This window comes from Scomber japonicus, chromosome 4 (assembly GCF_027409825.1).
Source record: "Scomber japonicus isolate fScoJap1 chromosome 4, fScoJap1.pri, whole genome shotgun sequence".
NCBI classification, from domain to species: Eukaryota; Metazoa; Chordata; class Actinopteri; order Scombriformes; family Scombridae; genus Scomber; species Scomber japonicus.
This window is the reverse complement of record NC_070581.1, coordinates 8,426,225-8,446,073: the sequence shown is the minus strand read 5'-3', so window position 1 is coordinate 8,446,073 and position 19,849 is coordinate 8,426,225. Positions and strand designations below refer to the sequence as shown.

The 19,849-nt window shown below is 38.3% G+C and overlaps 1 protein-coding gene across 1 annotated transcript in view; it reads left to right on the top strand.

The window, feature by feature from the left end:
• The window catches only part of chchd6a (coiled-coil-helix-coiled-coil-helix domain containing 6a), a 93,393-nt gene that overhangs the window by 47,748 nt on the left and 25,796 nt on the right, over positions 1 to 19,849 (top strand). Inside the window, exon 6 of the mRNA XM_053317420.1 lies at positions 9,590 to 9,660. Within this exon, the coding sequence (XP_053173395.1) occupies positions 9,590 to 9,660 (71 nt within the window). The remainder of the gene's footprint in view (positions 1 to 9,589; positions 9,661 to 19,849) is intronic.

Genomic DNA, 19,849 nt, shown 5'->3' with positions numbered 1-19,849 from the left:
CTGAAGTTTTGGGGGTTTTTTTTATAAATTAAACGCGTCCAATCCGTAGAAAAAAGGGAGACAAGAAAGAGTTTCTTTGTCTTTCTTTTTTTGTGTTGTTCTCTTCCTCTTTCTACCTTATTTCTGCGGCTGTTTAGTTTAAATAAACAAACAGATGGACAAAACACACACAGCTTTACATCATCATAGCACAAAATCTGTATCTCTAATAACCATGCAGACAGCATAAATAAACATTTATTACCTCAATATGAGTTGGCTTTACACACACACATATACACACACACAAGCGCGGGTCTTGGTGTCAGATGCCTGGCTATTTGTGTTAGCCTCATTAGTAACAGGTTGGGTTTGCACAGGGAATAGAAGACTGGCAGGCTGGCATACGGGTGGCACAAGCTGTGTTTACTGTTGGGCTTAAGATGTTAGTAGACACAACTCTATGTGTGTTTGCGTGACAGAGAGACAGACAGATAGAGAAAAAGAGAGAGATTGTGCATGTGTGTGCGTGCATGCTGTATATTCAGATGCACACGTAACTGTATGTGGAAAAGCGAGAACGTACGTGTCTATCTGTAGGGCGCAGGGTGTTTGCAGACTGCGCCAGAAGCCACGTAATGCCAGAGTTTTTGTCTGTTTGAACTGTTCAAACTGTTCAAAACGCTCAATTCTCGAGGTTTTAGTTTTCTGAGTCAAGCCAAAACTGAGCCAGGCTTATGTCGATGTTGTCTCATCCCACGCGTGAACATACGTCCAGGTTTGGGATGTAACATAAAACTCCTGACATTAAAAAATTTGACAAGGTTGGAAGAAAGGTTTGTAATTTCAGCTGTAGTTCCTGAGAAAACATCAAAGAATCAACAGACAGACTCACTCATGATGGAAAACATTTTGAACCAGTCTTCTTGAATAAAATGTGACTATTCTCTGTTGGATCTCTGTTGGATTTTTCTTTTAGAGGAAAGTTAGAAATTATGTTGGATTGAAATACAGTCCTCAAAAATAGGATATATAGTTCAGTCTTTTACTTTTTGAACAATCCAAAAGTCTACTTGTTTGATCATCAACCTAATCTAACCATCCAGCCACCCACAGAAACGTACCTGCCTTTCAATTTCTTTAAATGTTAACAATATACAAGAAAAACCAGTAGTAACATTTAAATGAGGTGGACCGTATCTTTTCTTAGTTTAATACCATCCTAATTCTTTTCCTCCTCTCGTTTGTCTCCCTCACATCCTCTCTCATGCTCTCTCATTCTCTTTCTCTCTCTCTCTCTCACACACACACACACACACACACACACACACACACTCCTGTCATAATAGAGTATAGTTTGAAGCTGGTGGAAATAGAGCGTACAGAAGGAGATAATAATCCTCCTCTAAGTCTGACAGGTTGCTTGACATGCTGTCAGCAGGGGCCTCCTCGTAGTGCACCAGAAATATCCGCACACTAAACATAAAAACACACACACAGACACACACAAAGCTTTACTCCAAATAACGCCATGGCAATATCTATAATATTTCTGGCCAAACAGAGAGGCACAGGACTTATTTAAGATAACACACATACACACATGCAGTATAAGCATGTTCGCAAATTATATCTTATTCATATACATGCACACACTGACAACATATATGTGTGTGTGTGTGCGTGTTTGTTCATGACATTTCATTGTTGTGCAATCAATCGAGCAAGGTCAGCCTTCTGATCAGATTCAGAATCTACCAAGAGTTTTTTTTTTTCTTGTAAATACTGTATTAAAAAACTCAACTTTTCTGCTGTGTTGCATTTTCTTATGGAAATGCATACACTCTGGGCCCTATGTAGCCCGAGTCAAAGTTAAACGCTTTCATCCTGTGAGGAGCTATCTGCTCAATATGCTGCAGCAAGTGCTTCGGATCTGCTTATTAGTTTAGCTTGTTAGCAGCATTTCCACTGAGGCTGCACCCATCTGGAGATGAAGATATGAGTTTCATAATAAGTTAACGTTACAAAACATTGCAGAGTTGTGGCTAGCATTGCAGTTGCCTCATTATCTTGCCTGAGCAAAATAAAAAAGTGCTTGTGTACAATTTTCAACAGCGATGTACACTCTATAAGTATTCTCCAACCACCTGCATTTGATTTCAGATGAAGGCAGCTGTAACACAGACGGATATGACAACTGATTTTCAAACTGAACTTGAGGTGAACCTGCAGTGACACAAGGTGAACAAACTTGTGTTGAGAACTTCAGCCTGTATGACAAGGGCAGACAATGTTTAGTTTGCAGTGGCGCTGAAGAAAGTCTGAAGGGCAAAACCCAGAAGCAGCAACTTGCTGGTGTCTGCCAGGCAACCAGCAGAGATTCCAATAAGTAATTTCTCCTGCCAAAGAAATAGTCTGGTACATTACCCCTCTTTAAAATACAACACACAACTTGTACTTATTACATATTTCTGTACAGATTGAACAAATGAGATCTAACGAGATACCCATGTACTTATAGCATTGGGCTTTTTTAATATGAGCTCCAGATGTTGTACTAATAGTAACATTTAGAGTATTTTTTAAATTTGGGATCTGGTGAAGAGCATGTAATTCGTCTTATCTGTACTTAGTAAAAATCTAAGTTTAATCAGGGCCTTTTGAATAGCAAAAAGATCTGATTTTATATTAGACAAAGCTTTGTCAATGGAGTGCACACTGAATAAATTACTGTACTGTTCACATATAATAATGAATGTAGCTCTTTCAAACCAATGAGCCCAGATCATTTACATACATACAATGGAAACAGGATAGGATCAAGTATTGAGCCCTGTGGCACCCCTTTTGATGACCATCTGCAGCAACTGCTTGAGTTCTGCCAGCAAGATAATTGTGAAACCAGTTCCATGCATTTGTGTCAAAACCAATTGATCCAAATGAAGAGTGTGATATACTGTGTCAAATGCTTTTGACAAATCAATTAACAGGGCAATACGACACTCCCTCCTAGCCAGAGAAACAAATTATATCATTTACTACCTTACATGCTGCTGTCAGGTTGTCATGTCCAGGTCTGAAACCACACTGATGGGGGTTTAAATTGCAGTGCTCATATGGAAAGTGAGGCATTTGATTATGGATGAGCTTTTCTAAGATTTTGGCTGAACATGACAGTTTGCAGATTGGATGGTAGTTATTTGGATGGTTGGTGTCACCGCCTTTACATATATATATGAGGGTGGTATTGATCGTCTCATCTACAGTAACTCTCAGCCAGAAAGTGAATACGAATATTTTCCAATTGTTGTACTATTCCTATTTGCAGTATTTAAAGTTACATTTTAATGACTTTGTCTACATGCATAGCACGTTTCTCTGTTTACTTAGAGACAGCAACATTTTGACTGGTGAATGAACAGACAACGGGTGTTGTCATGATTTTTTTTCTCCTCAAAAGAAATTACAGGACATGTCATTTATGAAGCAGACCATGTAATGTAATTTGAGTTGGAAGTAAAAAAAATACTGTCCTATGTGCTTTGTGGTCAATCTCAAATATCTAAAGGCTTAAATCAGCTAGCATTTGATGCAGGTCTGGAATAGGGTAAAATGTGGTTGGCTGGTCACAGGCATTGCTGACTCAGGTTGCTTAGAGCATTGCTCATTGGTATGATTTGGCTGACAAGACCAATCAAAAGCAAAGCTCAAAATTTGAGCACAAACTGCCAAATTAATGGAGCCTGTCTAGATGTAGAGATAGCCCATTGTAAGCCATCCTATCCTTGATGGTGTTGCACTCACATTTGTCCCATTGGCTTTGCTGACCCATAGAAAATGCCAAATGAATGCATTCACACCAGACGGGGAGTTCCGGTCCTCTGAAATGAAACCAACACAGAAGTAACTTAGAACTGCATTCTATCAAAAGGCCACCAGGGAGCCTCCCTGATTTTTTATTTTATAATAAAGCAGGGTATGCATTGGGGCGCGGCTACGTCGTGATTGACATGTTAATTGCCCAATGTCCTTGAGATCCAGCCCTTGCAACCTATCACAATCTCCCCGCTCCGCCGTTGGCTCCGCCCATGACCCCGCCCCATGACCATATAAGTAGAATCCATGTTTTTATTTTTCCCAGCATGCACCTGAAATTTTCAAGATGGCACTACCCAGATTCGAAACTATTGGCTTCCGAGCAGCAGTCCACAAACCAATGGGTGACGTCATGGATGTTACGTCCATTTCTTTTATACAGTCTATGATTCATACACAGCTCAAAGATGCAAACTAACAGAATGAATGTTCAGTAACTGTAACAGAAGTTTACATTTATTTCAGAATTTAATAACGCAACCCCATTACATTTAACTAGTTACTTCCCAACACTGGTTATGTAAATATTAGGATTGTAACTCAATAGATCTAACAGTTGGTGGCACTTATTCTCCAGGTTGCTGCCATTAAATCATGGCAGAAGAACAGGGTGCAATGAAGTGAAGCAACAAAAAGAGTGGCAGTCAAACTTCAAACAATGGAAAACTGTGGAAAAGGTTATTTTTGGTATGTATGATTAAGTATTTGAGGACAGTTACATAGTCGCCTAATCAATCCAGATTAGAAGATCAGCTGGCGGTTTAAGTCTTTTCAGTGGAAGCTTAAGTGATGTTAATATGCGTCATATACATCATGATTCCTTCACTGAGTCTGTTCCCATTGCATTTTGTCACTTTTTTTTTAATATACCAACTTCTCCACCTCAGCCGAGTGTTTAAGAGTTTTTGCAACATTTTTTCTTTTTTTGGGGGGGAAAGGGGCCAAATTGAACATGTGCATAAAAACTGGTGGATAGAAACACTCTTTATTTGCGGTTAGGTTGCAGCTACTGTAACGTTAGCAGAGTTGTTTATCAGAACAATTAGCTGACTAGGTTTTCCATTAGTGACCTCCATGACACCTGAATGGCTACAGTACAGGAGAAGAATACAAGACATACACACAAAAGAACAATGCTTAAGTAGATGGGAGTACGTACATTTAAGCATATAGAGCATAGAATATGACCCAGACACATCTTCCCAAGCACACACACACACACATAATGCACACACCCACAGGCCCCCACGGAGTCCAGGGTCAATAGTATGACACCATATAAAATTCTTTTGTGTTGCTCAGTGAATGCCGTTGCCACCATCAGGTCAGACCAAAAGGTTAGATGAAGTGGGAGTATGTGTGGGTTAAAAGACTGCTCCTTTTAACAGCTGGATCAAAGAGTGGCATATGTGTGTGTCTGAGAGTTTTTTTTGCCACCCACCTGCAGACTAATGTTTGTGATTTTTTAAGCAACTATGTGTATTTTCTCATAATACAGTGCATACATGCTTTGTCTGATGTTGTCATGGCACAAACTGCAAGTAATAATAATAAGTCACTACATTAAGTCTGGATAGACCAATCGATGATGCTCTACTAAATCCTGTTCAGCAGCTTGCAAGTTGGATGGAAATAGACAGTCTAAATAAGTCAACCAAGTCAGCCTTCTAGCTTGCATGAAGCCCCAACTGTAAGAAATCTATTCCCATCGTTGTTTGGACACGTGTAGTGTGGGAGAATGGGGTAACTTTACAAAGCTAACACTCAATGGCTCAGTTTGCCCATCTTAAAAAAAGATGAACAGAAAAGATGAAAAGAGAGACTGCGACAACTATGTTCACCAGTTATCCATCATTTACACTCGATAACTGCCTGCTAACCTGCTATAGTACAGTAGCTGCCTGCCTGTGACTAACATGGGGGGAACAAGGATGTCATTGATGTGCAAAAAGACATACTGTCGCAAAAGTTGCAGAAGACTTTCTCGTTGTCCATCATTCCATTGGACAGGGTCGTAAAGATTCTTTCATAATGTACTACTCATTTTAAGTTTCATTTTTAATGAATAGGCTTGTTTAATAGCATTTAATTTCATTATTTAACAACAAACATACAGAACAAGTTTATAGACCATTCATTTATAGACATAGAGAGAAAAGATGAACAGAAACACCAACCATGTGGTCGCTTCTCAAGTCAACACCACACAAAGCAGATTCATATTTTTTTCTTTTTCATTGAGAGCAGAAAACACTGAGGCCATTGTGCCGAAGCAGACAAATGTGAACAATGCACATTTACAAAACATGAACAAACCATTTACAAGAAATGACCTGTGACAAAACATTTTGCTATCTTCGTAATTGTCAGCCACATGAACTCCTGCTCATACTGAGCCTGGTACTCTCTTCTTGACCTCCTCACTGCTGCTTCCTTGCCCTGTAACATCAACCTCCGCTGGGTGATAAACGTTATCAGTCTTACTTGCTTGTCCTTCACCCTCCACCGCATCAATCCCTCTTTATCAACTTTTTAAAGAAAGTTCAGACACTCCGCTTCTCTGACATTTTGCAGTGGTATGTAATGATACCAATGTGATGGATAAAGCCAGCTAGACAACGAGGTCATGCACATGAGATCAAAGACTAGACTAGACAATAGCTTATTAATATGCACACTTGCTACCAACTGGACAGGGGTAGTATATCGCCCTCAGTGCTCTAATCTGTCAAAATGATGGAAAATATTTGGTTAATGCGACCTCAGCTCTGTTGGTCATTTATGAACAGTGAGAAGTCGCAGCCAGCTCCTCATTTTGTGGTTTGTGGTTCATCATCTTGAAAACTACCTTTGACCTAATGCCAAATGTGTAAACATATTCTAGCAACAGCCAATGTTTCTGGCCATTGTGAGATGAACTAATATAGATTTTTGTATCGTTTTGGACTGAAGGCACCAATATTTTGGCTGTAATACTTTATGTTGAGCAGAAGGAAGGGTAGGATGGTGACTGTACAGTGTTAGTATAAAAAACAAAAGAGACAGCAGATGACAGCTGCTAGATCAGAAACTCAGCAAACACCCTATAATTCGGTATGTCTCAGTGGCAACCAATGACGCCACTGTTGTTGCTTCATCCCACTGAATTAGGTAAAAGGAAAGTTCATCCTACAGAGAAATTGACTTCAATTTTTCCATATTAGACTGATACTGGACTGGGTTAGCAATCCTGGGCTAAAAAGCCAAAATTACTGCTCATATCTAGGAAAACAAATAACACTGACACTAGAAATGTATTCTAATATGCCCATGTCTCTTTATTGTCTTTTTGGTAAGAGTTACTCATGTTCACAAAAACTCCTGAGGCCAGATGTATTGTGTAAATTACATAAACCCCCCAAAATGACTTTCTCACACACAAACACGTATCCTTAAAAACAGAATACAGTATGTTTTAAGACTGGTTACATCTCAAAACATACCTCAGGCCAGAAGTAATCTAGTCGCGTAGATGGAAAAATGAGAAACTAGTTGCCAATTTAATCTGTTTTATGATTAGAAAAATGTCAACCAAAGGCAGAAATGTAAACTAAATTTTCATGTATTACCTATGTGTGATGTTTAATGATGGTAATTGAGATATCACAGGTTCAGAACAGCTGGATGTGATGAATTAATGCCGTTACATACATCTACAGTCGTTGATGGTCGTGCATAATGACTAACCTGACGCAGATGGTTTGTTACGCAGAACCATCTGAGAAGCCGTCATGGAAACCGTTGCACTTTCAAAACATACTTGGCAGGTGATTGGATGAATCATCTGTCTATCACATTACCTTGCGAGACAGCTGGGTCTGTGAAGCTGATTGGTCTGAACCATTGACGGTTCCGACACAACAGTTAACTTGAAGCCTGACTAGATGGATTTTCGTGTGACCTCGTGAAACCAGCTGCAATAAAAATCTGCCTGTTCTTTTTACTCATAGATCTAAAGACTAGTGAAGCAGATAGATGTATTGATGTACAAATGAATCTATTCAGGGTTAATTGAGGGAGTAAAAACAAGAGATTCATACAACAGAATGCGTATAAACTGCTTTAAATTCTGACACAATACATCAGACAGCTGTGGTCACTCGCTCAGCACCCATCGCTTTTCCCCTGAGAGAAACACTTAAATAAATGTCCTATTTTCAGCCATCAGGAGCTGTAGTTTTACGTTACGTAATCTTTGTTTCTTTTTCACACTCAAATACATTTAGATTCAACATCCAAGTCATAGCAATAAAGTATACATCTGTTAATTTTTTTTTATCACAGGCAGGGTTGCACCTTTACCTTCATACCTTATACAGGCACACTATTACATACACAGAGCCCAATGCAACTCTAAACTCTAACTCTACTTTAGACTTTTACCCCAAAAATCCCTGTTCACCTCTATTCTCTTGCCGCTGCTGCTTCTCGTTTCTTTATTTCTCTCTTACCTCCCTTCAAGCTTTTTTCTCCCTTCTTCTTCTCCCATCATCCTTCTCTTCCCTCTCCAGCTGGTCCAGTTTGCTGGTTAAATATTTGGGGTGGATACTGGGTGCTGGAAGGCCTAAGCTAGGAGGATCAGGCGAGGAGAGGCTGCAGTTGTTGTGGATTAGCTGCTTGTTTTATCATAATACCACTGCCTGCTTGCCTGGAGTTTGGTGCTCGCCGGGCAAGCTGCACAGTCAGAAATCACAATTTCTTTAAAAAATGTATGAGTAATGCAGCTCATTATTGCTGCGCTTTAGTTACACTAGAAGAAGCTGGAATACAACTTCACAACTTTTTCTTCATACTGCAAGTTTTGTGTGAAAATGGTGTTAGTGAACCAGGGGGCATGGGGTCTCCTGTGTGGTTTGCTTTATGGGTTTTTAAAAGTCTGAATGGCACAAAATACTAAAGAGAAAAATGGGGGAGACAGATGAAGAAATGCAGGACAGAAATAAATCTATTGGTCATGTGTGAGGACTGTCTTTATTATGTTATCAACTCCTATCAGTTTGATTTGATAGGACAGACAGAAGGATGGGATTACTTTTTTACTTTTTCATGACTTAAGTGATTAAGATGTGTCATCACACTGTGTTTTATCACAGTGCAGGATAATGTTAAACATATGTTGTTAATAGAGACCAACCAATATTGGTCAGCTGCTATTACCGGCTGATATTGGCATATGGCAGATATGAGTGTATATGTGGACCAGTATACCTATATATATTTTTTATTTTTTTAAGTTATATAGGCAGCATTTTATGTATATTTCATATTTTTAATTCAAGTTAAATATATCCATACATTTGTAATTCTACTGTATGTGTTTTTTTTATTTATAGTTAGTTATTTATAATTATGAAAATCCCAGTAAAGTTTTTGGATTCAGTGAGCTGATGTCTGTAGAATATCTGTATGAACTATAAAATATCATACCTCCATTACATATCTTTGTCACAAGAGTTTGATAACCACATTTGAGGGATCATTGCTAAAAAAAAAAAACTGTGTGAAAAGCTTTAAGACGTGAAGCCGCTGCTCAAAATCTGATTCTAAGACTCTTTTAAAACTCATTTATGCTGCAAACATATAAAACCATGAATAAACGTTACATATAGAAACACACTTTCTTACTATGCTGAACAACAATTCCTAACTAATGCTCTCTGGTTGTGTCTTCCTGTGTTGTCGTGTGTCTTTTTAGAATTTGGAGAGATTCATATCGAGCAAGGAGCAATTCCACGAAGCTGCCTCCAATACGGAAGTGAACGTGAGGTAAGATGCACACATACACATTCACACACACACACACACACACACACACACACACTCACGCTCACAAACTAATTTGCGATTCCAAAAAGTAAGGACACATTATTCCTTGGGGCCTCTAAAACACACCCACCACCTCACACATCTACATAGGCATGCACACAGCAGACTAATAAGCAGCGATAGATAGGGATCTGCTCCTTTTCGCTCTCTTTTTTTTTTTAACCAGTTAAATGCGTTCATTCTCTAGAGCAAACCTGACTAATGTGATAAGTGTTTTAATTGGCTGCTTTAATTAAGCCGAGTTTAACAATACCCTATTTCCCCATCCTCGCCTCTCACTGTGGACTTGTAATGAGCCACAGCTAGGGAAAAGGTAGCTAATTATTGCCACTGCAGTGCAGTCTGTAAAACACCCAACTGTAATTCAAATTAGAGACCTGGCCTTGACTTACTGTGAAATTCTGTCTCACACCAGCAAACGGGCTTTTTCCCCCTCGCGCTAAATCTCATCAGCACAGCTCACAGAAGTTAGACTTATGTGTTTATGAGTGGAACAAAATAATAATAAACACCACAAAATACTTCACGTCCTTCAGGATGTCCTTATTGCTGAGGGTAGGTTTTAGCTTGAGGAGAGATTTAGTGTGTTTCTGATGTTGAATTTAAAATTTAAATTTATATATATATGAAAATTAAAATCCTGCTTTACTACATTCTGAATCTTGTTTTTGTGGAGTTTGCATCTGTCCTAATGATGATAAGAACGTTGTAGTCAACAAGTGGCTGCAGTGCTGAAACAGAAGTCCAGCTGGGAGAGTCAGAAGCTCATGCAGGTTTTAAACCAACCACTAAGTTAGCCAAACCTCACCTGCAATACAAAACAAAGACAAACACTTAAAAGAGTCCTATTGTAAGTAAAGCCTGACCAATATATCAGTCAGCTGATATTATCAGCCGATATTGACCTATATGTTGTCCAATATGTGCTGACATTTCTTAATTCAAGTTTAATATATGTTCTTATAATTAATTCCTGTAATTAAATCCCCAGAGAAGTTTGCTGTTTCAGTGCACTGATGTCATTTTATACAATAAAGTTTATTGTTAAACTGTGAAATATCATACATTCATTAGATCTGAGTCATCATTACAAAAATGTTTTATCTATGTATATTCTTTACATATATTATCAGCCAATATATCGATATTGGAAGTATTTTACTCCCTGATATCATCAGTATCGGCATCAGCCCCAAAAATACAGTATGGGTCAGACTTCTTGGTTCACCTTTGACCTAATATAGTGGCTGTTGTTGTGCAGTTTTTCTCTACCATGAGGATTTATTACAGACTTTTCGGATGCATTTTCTTTTCTGCTTTACTCCAAAACATAAATCCATCCATTCTCATCTGCTAAGCTGCTAAGACACGGACATTCTTCTCTCTAGCTGCATCCAAACTGCCTGTTGAGCTTACTGTATGTTCCAACTTACCATCACCCATGAAGGAGACAGAGATACTCACAACTTGTTCACGTGTCACTCACAAATACAGAGGTTTGTGCTTGCTGGACTTTATTGTAGCATGTCCTCAAATATCAGCAATTACTTTGTTGAGTATGGATGTTTTCCAAAAGTAAGAAGAAGAAGGTTAGATGAGTTGAGAAAATGAGACCCAATCAATAACATTTATTCCAAAACACAGATGATGGTGAATTTTAAACAGGAATGTTCAGTCAGTTAATTCAACTTGGAAGAATAAAAACTAATAGATCACCTCTTTGACTGCATATACACACAAAACTCTGCACTTCAGTCTCATGCCCATTGAGAATAACATACTTTGGGCTTTCCCCCATGCTCACACGTACCCACTGTACATACGCAGCTCATTGTGTGCCAGCCGTGTAGTTAATTCACCTTTTACATGGTAATCTGGAGCGACTGAACGCTGTTATCAGCAGCTTAGAAATATGAGATCCGCAGTACATTCAGATTTGCAGCTCCGCCAACGTGTTTTTTGATGTCTTGTGATGCTGAAGACCAGGTGATTTTTACCTCTGGGGAATACTGTACAGTAATACCTCTAATCCTCTGCTCTGTTGGGATGGTGCGTATGTGTGTGTACATGTGTGTACGTGTGCGTAAGGGGAAAAAGGGGGTATTCTAAATCCATGTGTGTTTTATCAGAGAAGATGAAACGATCCACGCTTCCTGCAATACCTTTATGGTCAATTATATGCCTCTTTTACAGGTTTTAGAGAGTGGATTACTCTCTCTTTCATTCTGTAATCCAATCTAACCCTAACCTCCGGGGAATGCAGTAGTGTTACTTTAATGAGTGGATTAAGGTGTGAGGTGAAGAGTGTTTCTGTGTGTTTGGTGACAAAGTATGCAAAGTAAACAGGGTGGGCTTGATGTGGATCTGTATACAGCAGAGGTTATATCTTCTTCTGGAGCCCACCAATGCTGCAAATAGATATACTGTAGATATACAGTACCAACATAATACTACTGAATAAATGACACTGCAACCTAACATATGATTCATGCCCCACCTTACAGTTGATGTGAATATGTAGTACTGCTTGAAAGTTTGTGAACCCTTTAGAATTTGCTCTATTTCTGCATAAATATGATCTCAAACATTAACACTAACACTAACACTAACAGTAACCCTAAGCAATTGAGTCAAAAACCTCACATATCTTTGTTTATTTATTTAGAAAAATCATCCAACACAAATACTTATTTAAAGTACAGTATTTTTATATGTAAATCTTATTTTATATATTTTAAAACTTCTCTGTAGGGAATCTTTAAAATCCCCCTCTACTCAAATATATGTATTTTTTGGTCCTAGTACAGGTGAATGTTTGAGCCTCACTGTGTAGAATAATGAATGAGAGAGTTTGACACTAGGAGACTGTTTTTACATTTATCTTCAGAAAGTGGAAAGTTTTTTGAGCTCATTGAAAATCCAATTTTAAGGTGGGGGGCCGACAAGCACAATTTGTGACATCTCAAATAGTTCGGAGACAATTCTGTTCCAATATTAAACTTACACATGTGTAAGTCTCTAGTGAACAAACACTGAGAATGGACTTTACAGTGAAGTAGGAGACATCATGTGTCCAGCAGTTAAACTTCCAAAAAGATAAATATTTGAGTATTCATAGATTTTGGAAAAACATAACAGAAACAACATATTGTTCATAGTAGAGTATTTAATACACATCTTAAAACATATTAGGAGGGGATCTTTGAATCATAACAAATGTGAACATCTCATCCACAGATAGTTGTATTAAATGCATTACTTACTCCTTACATTTCAGCTATGTAACCTAGCTACACAGTTGTTTATAGGTGCAGTATTCAGTAAATTCCTACATGCTTACTGAGTGAAATCATGCATTGTATTACCTAGAGTAATTATTAAGTATTACCTAGAGACTCCAAAAATGAAAAAAAGGATCTCTCAGTATTCTGGCTCTAGTGATTGTTTTGGCATATGAAATTGAAAATGTAATTTTCATCACAGCAGGACCTTTTTGGAAATTGATCAGTGAGATTAGAGCATTGTCCAGCTGTTTTTTTTTTGGATAAGGGTGTTCCAATGTCAGTGAATCAGGCCAAATGCAAGTCACATTAACTACAACAATTGCCAGCTATAGAAAAAGTGTTCTCTTTGTTTACCTCAGAACAAATATAATATATGCATATTGTGTGAGCTTCAGCTGTATCCAGGGTTGTCTGGAAATCATAAAATTCAGCTGGATTTTTAGCTGGAGAGAGGTGAAGATCTGAGAGTAACCGACATGCTAAATAATTAATGTATGTGAAAAGCAACATGTTCAGACCTTTCAGATATCAGAACCATTGAGTAGTCTGTGGGAAACTTCAGACAGACTCTAGTTTTATGTTGTAAACTTTTTTTTTTTTTGCGCAAAGTTTCTCTCGGTGCTCAGCTTGAGAACAAAGCTAGTGTAAAATAAGATGTGGTTGACTCCAAAAACCTCCTGGCTGCACTGTCTGTGTCATTCTGTGTTTTGTACAAGTGTGTGTGTGTGTGTGTGTGTGTGTGTATGTATGTGTGTGTGTGTGTGTGTGTGTGTGTGTGTGTATGCATACTATATGTGTATGAGTGTGTGTGATGTGTTAATCCACAGTTTAATCCTTGGAGCAAAAAGGGCTTTGACTGCCAGCACTCTGGGGGTTTGAAGGAACCGGAGAGCACATGGCCAATGTGTCATCATCCTATGTATGTGTGTGTATATATGTGTGTGTGTGTGTGTGTGTGTGTGTGTGTGTGTGTGTGTGTGTGTATGTGTGTGTGTGTGTAAGAGAGAGAGTGAGAGAAAGATGTTACGAGAGAGGTTGAGAGAAACATAGTGATGGAGAAAGAGAGAGTGACTGCAAATTGTAGTACTCTGAAACATCAAAGTCAATGGGGCATGATAGAACAAGCTCAGTAACTTCCACTATCCATTCTCTTTGTCTCTGTCTATCTTTGCATTGTCCAAACCTTCAAACTTACATTGAATTGTATCTATCAGTGAATTATTCATATATACTGTATTGTACTGTACAGTATAGTTGGCTGTCTAAACCAAGAATGATAACATATATTGTAAAAAACCAAACTTCTATCCAAAAATAATATGAATTTTAAACTGGTAGTAATAGATTTTATTGGCAGCTGAAATGTGTAATGAACACAACATTGACATATCATCACCAATTTAGTTGACATGGCCAAATTTTGCTAGCTCATTTAAATGTCTGGCAGCTATGGAGCAACATTATAATATATTTGGAGTCATGTTTCTGTCTACCTAGTGAATGTTAAGTCTAATAATCAATCTGTTTTATCTCTGGCTAAACCTGACAACCATATCTGGCTCTTTAGCTTTTAAATGCTCCACTCTGTCCTCTAACTAGACGCTTACTATGTCTGTTTGCCGTCTGGTGCTGAGCAGGTGGTGTACAGTGTAGTGTTTTTAGAGCTGTGAGCAGCTGTAAGCAGCTCTTAAAACGATACTATGAGAGCAGTGAGATTGAAAAAAACCAGTAAAGTTGCAGATGGACAAATAATCAATGAGCTGAAACTCACTATAAAGTTCTGCAAATTCGAGGGGAGCTGCAGAGTTGGGTGATAAGCCCTCCCATCTCACAGGTTTGCAAGGTTTGTGATTGATTGGAAATATGGCTTCAAAAGTTAGTTGAGCATTCAGCTGTAATCTTCATCACAGCACCAGGTATAATTTTAAATCTATACTGATATATCTCCCACTTCTATTGTTCAGACAAATGTTGTGAATGCTTTAACACCAGTGGCTGCTCATGATTATTTACCTGGTGGTAACAGTCAGAGTTGATCTGAGATGCAGTTTTTTAATAATGACTTCATGTACAGTAGTTGTCAGATCACACACTCCAATGCATGCTGTTGCCTAGCAACTTAGTCGGTTCTAACATAAACCACGCAAAATATATATATATTGCCCATATACTGTGTAATATGTTTATTTCAGTACATTTTACCTGGATGTGGTTATAGGTGTAAATGCTTGGGTTTTTAATCTGGCTTGGTTGTTACTATTATTAACAACAGGAGGTGCTTCACAGTATTATTTTAGGAGAAGTCAAAGATTCGGGGACATTGATATTTTATTCAAACATAATGACGTTCAGTTGAAAAGCTTCCACAGGTAAATTTTAGCCCATGGCAGTTCTAGTGTTACTAGGCAGTCTTTGTCAGATCTTCCCTGTCTGTGTGAGAGAATACCAGCCTCAGAGATCACTCAGTGATAAGACTGACAAGCCAAGTCCACACTGCAAGTTACAAAATAGACTACTCTGCAGTTGTTGCTGGCTGCGCTCTAAGAGAAAAGCTTGACAAAAAAACAAGATGTGTGCTTCACTGAATTCTGACCCAGTTCAATTTCAAATGTGTACATTACAAGCCACTGAGTTTCCACCTGGCTGTTTTACTGAGAACACTTACATAGCAACCAGGTTTCAACGGCAAGGGGAAATAATATTAAAGCAGGTATGTCACTGACATTATGAAATGCAGCGTCATCTGCTTTTATTTACAGCTGAAGTATTACCTTATACAAGATATTCTTCATGTTAACACAGACCATGACAGGTTATGACCAGGCAAACTTATCTAAGCTCTTCTCATAAATAAGAGAAAGCTGAGTTATATGTTATGTGTTTGTGTGTGTGTATATATAAAATATTCAATATTCAAGTATGTTCAACCCAGTCCAGGTGCCTTTAAAATAATATGAACATTAAGATAAACATATGAATGTCAGTGTATAAGAATGACTGTAAAATGAACTCTGATGCAGTATATCTCCACAGCTGACTGGCAACAAATGTGCAAAAACACACATGAAACAACTAAGTCAAACTATGGGAAAGAAGTCATAGAATATTCTAATTCAATATTTTAAGACACTCCAAATTCAAAGTTAAGTATAAAGAAAATGTAACTTTATGATGTTGGAGAGAATAATGTGGTGAGCAGATGGCAAATCACAGTCAGACATTCTGGTCATGTAAAGCTGTGAGTGGCTTCTGAGAAAATTCAATTAGAGAACTGTTGACACATTTGATATTCCTCTAAATAAAAACCCAATAGTCCTATTTCTTGGAAACATAACAGAAGAGATTAAGAAGAAATATTCTCACTTCTTACTTTTAATAAAGGAAGCAATAATTTTATATTATTATAAGGATTATAAGGAATTAGTGAAAATATGGTTAAGGGTTAAATGAAATATATGGAATAGAAAAAATAACCATGTTGTAGAAAGCAGCCTCTTTACCACTTTGCTACTTTTCAGAGCTGCAAAATAAAACCAACTCTTCAACAAATAACATTTTGAAGGTCATGGAAATGTTCTGATTCATAGAAGCTATGCATATTTATTGTATCTTACTATAGAGCTGTGTCAATCTTTTGAAGAAAGTCAATTCACATATCCGGGGTGAGTAAGAGCGAGAGGCATTGAAGGGAATGAAGTACTCTATGTCCACTTCAGTATTTACAAGAGACAAAGTGAAGTCAGAGAACTAGTACGTATAGGACCCTCTCCGCCTGGTCGCAGGTGCGATAGGAATGGAGAGGGAGAGGACGAGTGAAGGAGCACGATTTAAGATATGGGGGGGAAAAGAGAGGATGTGTGCCCTCAGTCAATTGAAAAGCTGTCAAGGTGCAGGTGCATACAAGCTATAAGGTAGAGATAAGAAGCAACGCTGTCTGTCTCGCTGTTTTCCTCTTCACCTCTCCCACCCCCCCCCCCCCCCCCTCTTTCTCCCTTGTTATCATCTCTCTTTTTCTCTTTACCCCACCAGTATTAATCAAACCGGTAATGGTAAAGTAGTCTGTTCAGGAATTCTGACCCTCCAACATGTCAAATGCCATTTCCTGCCTCACTAGATAAGGATGGACCTGTTTACCTCACCGTCTTGCATTTTTCTGCAGAGCATCAAGGTTCTTCAGGGAGAATGAGAATAGCTTCTCTACTTATTTCCCTCTACGCTGCGGTTTAAACATTTTCTCAGCAAATTACATTTTCTCAGCACTTTACAGAAATGTAAGATTAGGGTGAGTTATGTGCTTTAACTGTTTCTTGTCTTACAGGAGTAACTGTAAGTGGAGTCGTTGTTGTCTCTGTGAGTCCAGGAGGTAGTTTGCTTTGACAAGAAATAGCTCTGGTGCGTTACTCCCCTTAAAACTACAACCAATCTGTCATTTTTTTTACACTCCACCTTTAATGTAGGATATCACTTGCAGAGTCACAGCAGGTAGGGTGTATTAAAATAGCAGTAATAATGTTAAACCTGTCAGTCTAAACTAAAGCAGCTCAGAGCAAAGAGAACCCCTCCAGACTCCAGAAACAGGAGGTAGATAAAGGTAGACAAAAGGTCAAAGTATTTTTAACATTTTTTGTCTGATGCCATCGGATTGATTACGCTGCCAATAAGAGAAACAATGGACTAACTGTATTTTGTGTTGGAATGACAAATAAACATGAGCTTGAAACTCATAAGTGAAGGATTACAGACTTGACAGTAACAAACTAGATCCACCTGGGATTCAATTTAGCAGGAACACAAATGCACCTTGGTTTTAAATGCGATCTAAATATAACTTTTAGTCAGTGACAAAATGCACGAATTCGAGCACAGTAACTCTCAGCTTTCAAAAATTCACTGCTGTTTGTTTAATGAAGTTACTGCAATGTTTCAGTTCTTCCACACATTCATCAGGCATATCACAGGCAGCATTACCACATTTTAATATAGGGGTGTCAGGGGAGCCACATACGGTCCAATTTGATCTTGAGTGGACATGACCAGTAAAACCTTTGCATAATAACCTATAAATAATGTATTACATATATAATCCATACCAGCACTTGACTATAATAAACCATCTAGGGTTACCCTGCTAAGAAATATTGATAAAAATGTGTCCAAGCCCCCCTGAGGAAAAATCTGTCCTTCACATCTGGAGTCAGTTATCAAGCTGCATGTCAACAGGAAGACCAGAAGCCTTGACTGTGAATGATAAGAGAAAATAATATTGAAAAGAAATGTTACTTTTCAGCAATTTTCACACTTTGCAAAGTTAACCAGTGGGGCTGAATTAGACCATTTGGTGGATTGGTTCTATAGATGTCGTATTTATTGATAAAGTGACATCATAGTCCTTAAATGTACTGTGTATCTATTGTTGTATTGTACTTTCTCATTTCCATTCTATCATCTGACTGGTGACATACACTATTTGTATTAACCCAGGTGCTCATCAATTAAACAGTGATCTTTCTACTGTAGTCTCATTGGATGATGATTGTATGTATATATTAAAGTATGGTAATGCTGCCTGTGATATGTCTGATGAACTGAAACACTGCAGTAACTTCATAAAACAAACATAACGGAGGGGTTTTTTCTTCATCTTTTGATTGCACTTTCCTCCTACGCACCTGCCACTACTCCGGTGTGCAGAGATTACTTTCTTTCATTTTTGGCGAAATGTAGGAAACAAAAAAATGTGTTTGATAAATATTGTAATAATAAGTTTAAGATGTTAAATAATGATTTATTGAATTAGCACGTAGCACACATAATGAGGACTGTTGAACTGCTTTAAACTCAACAACATCTTGTTCATGAAGATGGATTGGGCTTTATTGACAGAATTTGCAATAATGCCATAATGAGGCATGTTAGTCGGGTATTTTTTCTTTTGAGTTTTTGTGCAACATTTATTTATTTTCCCCAAAGCCTAATAATTAAACATTGACATGGAAAGCTACGGTAGTTCTGCAGTGCTTTCAGCCCACACAGACGTGGCATTATTTTAAAATGAGACAACACACTACAGTCACAATTTATAATAAAACAAGCAAGATGTCTTAGACTTGAGTTTGGTATTGTGTCCCTCACAGTCAGCCATAAGATTCCTTTCATTTTTTTTTCTTCTTCCTCAGGCACTATTTTGTCTGAGATGTTAACATGATTTTCTAATTACTCGCTTGAAACACAGTGGAGATACTGATGCTTTGTAGTTGACAGGACAGAAATAAAATGGCATGTAGGACAAACTGCTTCACATGTGTAGCCAAAGCTATTAACTAAAACACAAAAAACACAGGCGATAAAAGCATCTTCCTATCAGTCTCGTAGCTTTGCCAGAAGCTTTTGTAGTCGTCGGTGTGTGTGTGTATGTGTGTGTGTGTTTTTTTATGTGTGTGTGTGTGTGTGTGTGTGTGTGTGTGTGTCTTCTCCCATTTTCCAATTTCTGCTCTTTCATTTCTCTCCTTCTTCCGTCTCCGTAAGCTGGTCTGCGCCGTCCACAAGTCGGAGGCCTCCACGTTTCTTCCGCCTCCGCCTTCCGTTTGCCGGAGATTAAAAATAATAGGCAGCGCCATTAATTAACCAACTAATCTTACTGTTTATGTTTTGTCTTATTTACCGCTCACAGATGCATAGAGAAGTCTCCCAAAAAAAGGAGCGCTCCTACACACATTTCAGCGCTTTAACAGCACACATTAACAGCAACAACAACCTTCTACGTGGCTCGACAGGCTGTCAGGGACGCAGCTTTACCTCGTTCCTCCCCCTCTCTCCCTCTCCCTCTCTCTCTCTCTCCCTCTCTC